This window comes from Xenopus laevis, chromosome 2L (genome assembly GCF_017654675.1).
Source record: "Xenopus laevis strain J_2021 chromosome 2L, Xenopus_laevis_v10.1, whole genome shotgun sequence".
Taxonomy (NCBI): Eukaryota; Metazoa; Chordata; class Amphibia; order Anura; family Pipidae; genus Xenopus; species Xenopus laevis.
Window position 1 is genome coordinate 152,356,769 of NC_054373.1, and position 9,352 is coordinate 152,366,120.

Genomic DNA, 9,352 nt, shown 5'->3' on the forward strand with positions numbered 1-9,352 from the left:
TGCAGTTGGTGTGGGGTCAGCCACCGATCGGCCTGTGACTGCAGAGATGACAGGAGTACAGATCCGGTATGGTTTTTGCTTTCCAGGCACGTCATCCCCAAGACAGCGTGACAACGGCGTACCTGGCACGTCGAATAGCCTAGGGGGAGCTGGGGGTGCACAGGTGTGGAGGAGGAGAAGGAGGACCCAGCAGCAGAGTAAGAAGAAGAAGAAGACGAGGTAGAGAGCGATGGAGGAGTAGAGGTGGTGGCAGAACCGCGTGCAATCCGTGGCGGTGACACCAACTCCACTGTTGTTGTTGAGCTACCCATTCCCTGCTTCCCAGCCATTACCAAGTTCACCCAGTGGGCAGTGTAGGTGACATACCTGCCCTGACCATGCTTGGAGGACCATGCGTCAGTAGTCATATGGACCTTTGGCCCAACACTAAGTGACAGAGATGCGGTAACTTGGCTCTGCACATGTTGGTACAGGTGTGGTATTCCCTTTTTAGAAAAAAAATTGCGGCTGGGTACCTTCCACTGCGGTGTCCCAATTGCTACAAATTTGCGGAAGGCCTCAGAGTCCACCAGCTGGTATGGTAAAAGCTGGCGGGCTAAGAGTGCAGACAAGCCAGCTGTCAGACGCCGGGCAAGGGGGTGACAGTCAGACATTGGCTTCTTACGCTCAAACATGGCCTTCACAGAAACTTGGCTGGTGGCAGATGACTGGGAATGGGAACAGGTGGTCAAGGTGGAAGGCGGAGTGGAGGGTGGTTCAGACGGGTCAAGGAGAGCAGAGGTAGAGCAGTAAGATGCTGGACCAGAAGGAGTGTGGCTTTTAGTTTGCCTGTTGCCTTTGAGGTGTTGCTCCCAAAGTGCTTTGTGCTTGCCGCTCATGTGCCTTCGCATAGAAGTTGTACCTATGTGGCTGTTGGGCTTACCAAGGCTCAGTTTCTGACTGCACTCATTGCAAATTACAATGCTTTTGTCAGAGGCACACACATTAAAAAAATCCCACACTGCTGACTTTTTGGAAGTGTGCGATCTGGCGGTAACAGTAGAAGTTGGCGGAGTTTGCGGTATTGGCGGCAATGGCGGGTGCGTTGGCCGGCTGAACACAGGTGCCGATACATGTTGTTGCCCTACTGATCCCTGCGGGCTGTCCTCCCTGCTTCTTCTAAGTCTTATTCTCCTACTGCCTCTCTGACTCTCCGTCTCTCCATCTGAACTACCCTCCTCTTGCTCTCTTCTACTAGGCACCCACAAAACATCAATCTCCTCATCATCATTCTCCTCAGATGCATCAATTTCTTCTGACACATCACAGAAGGAAGCAGCAGCGGGGACCTCCTCCTCATCACTCATTATGTCCATCTCTATCGTGTTCTCTGCCAGAATTAAATCTGGTGTAAGGTCCTCATCTCCTTCATCTTCTTCTGGCAATAATGGTTGCGCATTACTCAGTTCAAGAAACTCATTGGAAAATAACTCCTCTGACCCCAGTGAAGAAGGGGCACCGGTGGTGGAGGAAGTGTTACGTGGGGTGGCCATAGCAGTGGAGGATGAGGAGGATGTTGTGGTAAAGTTAGAAACGGTAGAGGATGGGGTGTGCTGTGTAAGCCAGTCAACTACCTCTTTAGCATTTTGGGAGTTCAGGGTCATTGGCTTTTTAAAACTGGGCAATTTGCTAGGGCCACAGGATTGCATAGCAGCACGGCCCCTAGCACGGCCTCTGCGTGGCGGCCTGCCTTTGCCTGGCATTATTTTTAAAAAAACAACAACAACAACAAAAACTCAGTTGGTTTTTCTGGAAACGATAATACACACAGCTAGATGGCGGGTTGAAGAAAACACTGTGCAAATAATGCCTACAAAGTCAACGTATACACTACTACAGCGGTGGATACGGATTACGTAAAATATATGAATGCTGCTTGAAAAAAAGTAACTCAAGTGGTTTTTTCTAGAGACGATAATATTATCAATATTTAGACAAAATGTGAACAAGGTCACACAGCTCGATGGCGGGTTGAAGAAAACACTGTGCAAATAATGCCTACAAGGTCAACGTATACACTACTACAGCGGTGGATACGGATTACGTAAAATATATGAATGCTGCTTGAAAAAAAGTAACTCAAGTGGTTTTTCTAGAGACGATAATATTATCAATATTTAGACAAAATGTGAACAAGGTCACACAGCTCGATGGCGGGTTGAAGAAAACAGTGTGCAAATAATGCCTACAAGGTCAACGTATACACTACTACAGCGGTGGATACGGATTACGTAAAATATATGAATGCTGCTTGAAAAAAAGTAACTCAAGTGGTTTTTCTAGAGACGATAATATTATCAATATTTAGACAAAATGTGAACAAGGTCACACAGCTCGATGGCGGGTTGAAGAAAACAGTGTGCAAATAATGCCTACAAGGTCAACGTATACACTACTACAGCGGTGGATACGGATTACGTAAAATATATGAATGCTGCTTGAAAAAAAGTAACTCAAGTGGTTTTCTAGAGACGATAATATTATCAATATTTAGACAAAATGTGAACAAGGTCACACAGCTCGATGGCGGGTTGAAGAAAACAGTGTGCAAATAATGCCTACAAGGCCAACGTATACACTACTACAGCGGTGGATACGGATTACGTAAAATATATTATGGCTGCTTGAAAAAAGTGACTCCGGTGTTTTTTTCTGGAGACGGTAATATTATGGATATTTAGACAGAATGGGAACAAGGTCACACAGCTCGATGGCGGGTTGAAGAAAACAGTGTGCAAATAATGCCTACAAGGCCAACGTATACACTACTACAGCGGTGGATACGGATTACGTAAAATATATTATGGCTGCTTGAAAAAAGTGACTCCGGTGTTTTTTTCTGGAGACGGTAATATTATGGATATTTAGACAGAATGGGAACAAGGTCACACAGCTCGATGGCGGGTTGAAGAAAACAGTGTGCAAATAATGCCTACAAGGCCAACGTATACACTACTACAGCGGTGGATACGGATTACGTAAAATATATTATGGCTGCTTGAAAAAAGTGACTCCGGTGTTTTTTCTGGAGACGGTAATATTATGGATATTTAGACAGAATGGGAACAAGGTCACACAGCTCGATGGCGGGTTGAAGAAAACAGTGTGCAAATAATGCCTACAAGGCCAACGTATACACTACTACAGCGGTGGATACGGATTACGTAAAATATATTATGGCTGCTTGAAAAAAGTGACTCCGGTGTTTTTTCTGGAGACGGTAATATTATGGATATTTAGACAGAATGGGAACAAGGTCACACAGCTCGATGGCGGGTTGAAGAAAACAGTGTGCAAATAATGCCTACAAGGCCAACGTATACACTACTACAGCGGTGGATACGGATTACGTAAAATATATTATGGCTGCTTGAAAAAAGTGACTCCGGTGTTTTTTCTGGAGACGGTAATATTATGGATATTTAGACAGAATGGGAACAAGGTCACACAGCTCGATGGCGGGTTGAAGAAAACAGTGTGCAAATAATGCCTACAGGGCAAATAATGCCTAAAAGGTCAACTTATACACTACTACAGCGGTAGTAAAATAAAAAAAAAATGAATATTAAAAAAAAAAAATTAAAGTTGGTGCTGCTGAACTACTAGGAGCAGCAGATTAGCACACCAGTCCCACTCCCCAACACTGCTAGACTAATAGCACTGGGCTCTTATAGTAGTAGTAGTAGTAGTAGTAGTAAAACAACAAAAAAATAAATAAAAGCAGTCCTTACAAGGACTACTGTTATTGCAGCAGTCAGCAGATGAGATCAGAAGCAGGACAGCTGCCCACTGCAGCTACATACAGAGCACTGCAGTAGAAGGTAGATTATTAGCCAGCAAAGCTACCTAAGCTAAAATGTCCCTCAAACCCCTGCAGACTTCTGTCCCTCCAATAACAGAGCAGTATCAAAACGATTACTAGCCAGCAAACTTTCAACTGTCCCTGAAATCACTAACAGGCAGCAGCTCTCTCCCTACACTATCTCTTCAGCACACACAGGCAGAGTGAAAAAACGCTGCAGGGCTTCGGTTTTTATAGGGAAGGGGAGTGGTCCAGGGGAGAGCTTCCTGATTGGCTGCCATGTACCTGCTGGTCTGGGGTGAGAGGGCAAAAAAAAGCGCCAACAATGGCGAACCCAAAATGGCGAACGTCGCGCGACGTTCGCGAACTTCCGGCGAGCGCGAACACCCGATGTTCGCGCGAACAAGTTCGCCGGCGAACAGTTCGCGACATCTCTATTGGGAATACCAGCACTAACTGGTTTAGAATTTGATCTAATTCTGTAGCTTTGCATGTAATTATTTCTATAGCTATTCCAAAAGAAAACACCAGCATGGCATACTCGCTGTACCAATTCAGTTTAGTAAGTCTCTTTGTCTTTGAAATGCCTGATATTACTCAATACATACCCACCTGCTCTAAATATGAATGGATAACCTCTAAATACCCAAAGGCAGAATATTACCTGATTTGCTGTGATGAGAGGATTCATCTAAGGAAGCGTCTTTATCTGTTAAACAGAAATGAAAGACCATTAACTTTAGGAACATAAAGCAGTTATACAGCATTTCTGACATCAAGGGTGATGCACAGGAATTCAACATGATTTACAACCATTAGGGTAATATAACAATGTAACACAAAGCCCCGATTTTGATTGCCTTGTCTCTGGGTCAAATGCATATCAGCTTTATTTTATGACACTTTCTTTCTATAGCCTATAATGGAAAGAAACTTCAGATGATCCCAGGCTTGCAGTGGGTTGGAGAGAGTCACTGTCAGCTTCTTCCTACTGTCTCTGATAAGCCCACTAATGTATTATATAAAAACACTGTTTGATGTGGGGAATGTGTTAGAAAAATGTGTTTATTTGAAATCTTATCATTTTTCCCCGAATCAGGAGATTCAGCATTACTGTAGTTTACTGTAAGTTTGTGGGCCACTAGGGGGAGACATTACAGCCACTCTGAAATATTCAAGTAACAATTGTAATTTCTTAGTCGGTGCATATTTATTGGGCAGTATATATATAGGTCCTTGGGCTATATTGACCAGCCCTTACCTTTAGGTTACTTTATATTTGACTGAGCAACATATATGTTTTTGGGCTAAATGGCCCAGTCCTTGCATTTAAAGTAACATGACAAGTAATAATTATTTACTGTATGTTCTTGGGTTATGTTGAACAACTATTGCCTTTAATGTGAAGCATGTATAACTTGACCTGTAAGACACACAATTTTCTGTACAGTTTAATATAAAGTTAAGCTGACCTTCGCTGATACAAACTGCATGTTTACTTAAGAACCCCCTAAAAATATCTTAACCTTGGGACTCCAGATTTGATATCTAGACTATAACACATAGGGGCAGATTTATCAAGGGGCAAAGTGAATTTGAGGGAATTTTCGCATTAAAAATATTCGAAAATCTTTTGGATACTTCAACCATCGAATAGGATACTACGACTTTGAATTCACTTCGACTTTGATTCGAAGTAAAAATCGTTCGACAATTCAACCATTCGATAATCTCTTTAAAAATACTTCAACTTCAATACTTCGCCAACTTAAACCTGCCGAAGTGCTATGTTAGCCTATGGGGACCTTCCAGAGCAAAGTTTTTTGTATTCAAAGGAAAATCGTACGATTGTACGATAAAATTGTTCGAATCGATCGATTCGAAGTACGTTCGGAGTAGGATCGTAAGATCGTACTACGATCGGAATACGATCGTACGATGTATAAAATCTTCCATCTTTGAATTCCGGAGGATTCTATTTGATGGTGGAATTTCTAAGTTTTTTCGACCCCATAGCATTCTTCAACATATACAGTATGAAAAGATAAATGCATGCAGGGAGTTGTAGTCCAGCAACATTAGGTGAACCAAAGTAAAGTAGCAGGGTTGCAAAGGCTTGAATATACTGTAATTTATATAAATAAGCAGCTGTGTAACCATTAGGGATGCACCGAATCCACTGTTTTGGATTCGGCCAAACCCCAGAATACTTTGAGAAAGATTCGGCCGAATACTGAACCGAATCCGAACCATAATTTGCATATGCAAATTAGGGGTGGGAAGGGGAAAACATTTTTTACTTCCTTGTTTTCTGACAAAAAGTCACGCAATTTTTCTCCCCGCCCCTAATTTGAATATGCAAATTAGGATTCGGTTTGGCCTGTCAGAAGGATTCGGCTGAATACAAATCCTGCTGAAAAAGGCCGAATCCTGGCCGAATCCCGAACCGAATCCTGGATTCGGTGCATCCCTAGTAACCATCCAAGTGAAAATAGGATAACACATGGTCTTCTGTGTATTTTAAACCATATGTTAATCAACCACATTGAATTGAAGCTTTCTACTCCCCAAGGTGAGCAAGTTCAATCTTTTATATTACAGTGACCCTTAAAGGCAGACTGAATTTATCAACTAATTGTAATTCCCCCAGCTCAGAGTCAGAACATCCTTTTCCTGGTTTTGCCACAAGACATACTGTACATGATGGACGCTAAGCCCTGTGCATTATACATGATCAATGTAGTTTGTACGCTTGGCTTACATAGGCACAAGTGGTAGTCATGGCAGCAGTCATCAAACTGCTCACACTTCTCATTGCATTGACATCCGAAGGATTTGCTTGGCTTGTCTCCACAGCGATTCTTGCATGAGTCTTCACAACCTTCAGGAAAGGAAACAGCAGTTATGAAATCTCATAAGATCTAATAACATTTGACCTGGAGGTCTGGACCATAAACCAGTTGTGATATTCTTTACACCCTACACTGGGAATTGTCAGAGCCTTAATCCACTGGGAAGGCTCTACAACACAGCCCGTTCTTTGCTAAAATACTAAATTTGTTACTTTTTATTTTGTTTTGCTATATTATGATGTTTTATCCACTCCCATGGTTGTTGGTCCAGGGCTGTGCTCATGGACCCTAATTCTACTACCCATCTACAAAGCCATCCCCCAACTTGCGAATCATCCAGACACACAAATTAGGGAGCACTGGCAGGTACAGGACTGGAAGGCAACCCTGTCCTTAAAGGGATACTGTCATGGGAAAAACATTTTTTTTCAAAATGAATCAGTTAATAGTGCTGCTCCAGCAGAATTCTGCACTGAAATCCATTTCTCAAAAGAGCAAACAGATTTTTTTATATTCAATTTTGAAATCTGACATGGGGATAGACATTTTGTCAATTTCCCAGCTGCCCCAAATCATGCGACTTGTGCTCTGATAAACTTCAATCACTCTTTACTGCTGTACTGCAAGTTGGAGTGATATCACCCCCTCCCTTTTCCCCCCCAGCAGCCAAACAAAAGAACAATGGGAAGGTAACCAGATAGCAGCTCCCTAACACAAGATAACAGCTGCCTGGTAGATCTAAGAACAACACTCAATAGTAAAAACCCATGTCCCACTGAGACACATTCAGTTACATTGAGAAGGAAAAACAGCAGCCTGCCAGAAAGCATTTCTCTCCTAAAGTGCAGGCACAAGTCACATGACTGGGGGCAGCTGGGAAATTGACAATATGTCTAGCCCCATGTCAGATTATAAATTTCAATATAAAAAATCTGTTTGCTCTTTTGAGAAATAGATTTCAGTGCAGAATTCTGCTGGAGTAGCACTATTAACTGATGTGTTTTGAAAAAAAAACATGTTTTCCGATGACTGGATCCCTTTAAAACTGTTTGCTTTTAAACAGCAGACCACTTAAAGTTGCATTTATAGTTGTTACGAGTTACAGGAAAAGGAGAATATGTCATATTGACTTTCACCAGTTACATATTCTACTTGGGGGGGGGGGTCTCTCATTCAGGGGCCTCAGGGAAAGTGCCAACGCTGTTTTGTCCAACCCATTTACATCGGGGGTAAGAACCATGTAAAGCCACAAGTGAGCAAAAAATCCAAACACCCTGATACAGTTCTCCAGGAAAGATTGCCTTCTGTACCAGTCAGTGTTTTGGCAACATAATGAATCATCTACCTATCATGTTTCTGAACAACAAACACAAATTAATATAAATGATGTATGAAGCCACCCTGTTGTGCAATTATAGAAAGAATTCCATCATCACATTGTTTTCGGGTTTTTAATTATCCCTATTTAGATTTTCCCCAAGGTTCAAACACAGCAACCCTCTGAAAGAATATATCTGTTCTGCTCCTTATCTCTACCGAAAATGATACTTTGAGAACAGGTTGTTACTATGTAAGTATTATGTAGCGTTCATAAATATGTATGTGAATGTAAATTTGAGATGAGTGTGAAATTTCGGAGCTGCTGAGTAGGAGACTTTTTTTCTCACCACCATGTAAAGTAGATACAGATGTGTATGTATTAATTTCTGGGAAACGCAACCAATCACAAAATGAACTGGTGCGTCTCACAGAGCATTTAACAATTGAATCCCCCTGCAAAAAAAATCTTTAGGGGGGGGCTTGTGCACCAGTAACTCTGCACCCCCCCCCCCAACTGCTTACCCACCGCTTGCTTAATTGCGACTGGTGGTGAACTTTAGTGGAATTGAGAAGGGGACCCCTGGGTGGGATCTACTGTATTATGGCACTGCAATTAGCTCAGTTGACAATAAACAGATAATACACAATACAGTTTTTTTTGCAGCTAGAGAATCCTGCTTCTGCAGATATGTCCAGCATTGGGACCATATATTATTTGACAATAACTCTTGTAATCTCTCACCAGTCACATGCTTGAGTCCTGCAGTTCAACAGTACACGTAAAGGTTCACTTAAAAAGTGCTAAATATATTTGCACATTTTCACTCAACCCTGCTGAAAACAGCTGCAGGTCTTTACTTGCGGGTAGATGCAAATCTATATACCTGTCTCCTGCCTCGGGTGCCCCTACATATCCCCTATCTTGTGAATCATACAGGAACCCTGTACTGTCTGTCAGATCTGTCAGAAGCACAGCATGAGCCCACCACTGCTTCTGTTGCAAATTTGCAGCAGAGACAGTAGTAAATGAGGCCTTGAGTGGGAAGGCCATACCCCACAGAGTCCATTTTAAGCCAATAATTATTTTTTTCTCTGCAATAATAAAACTGTAGCTCCATGGTAAAATAATCCCATTACCCATCATGTAATAGGACAGTGAACCACATTCCCAGTATAGTAAATAAGCCTGGTTGTGACAGGTAAGGAGCAGAACTTACGGTCACTTGGGCAGGTATCAAATGCAAGGATGGCAGTGCCAATGGACAGGACAAGGAGTAGCTGAAGGTTCCTCATGGTGCGTTAAGGCAGGTCCAGCCTGCTAATTCCCAGTGATACTGTT

General features: G+C 42.5%; 1 protein-coding gene across 2 annotated transcripts in view; it reads right to left on the bottom strand.

The window, feature by feature from the left end:
* endou.L (endonuclease, poly(U) specific L homeolog) overlaps positions 1 to 9,352 on the bottom strand; it is a 30,132-nt gene extending 20,780 nt beyond the window's left edge. For both annotated transcript variants that reach the window (XM_041582575.1, XM_018247536.2), the window contains exons 1-3: positions 9,231 to 9,352; positions 6,603 to 6,722; positions 4,506 to 4,550 (exon numbers count right to left, since the gene is read on the bottom strand). In XM_041582575.1, the coding sequence (XP_041438509.1) occupies positions 4,506 to 4,550; positions 6,603 to 6,722; positions 9,231 to 9,306 (241 nt within the window). In that variant the 5' untranslated portion in view covers positions 9,307 to 9,352. The remainder of the gene's footprint in view (positions 1 to 4,505; positions 4,551 to 6,602; positions 6,723 to 9,230) is intronic.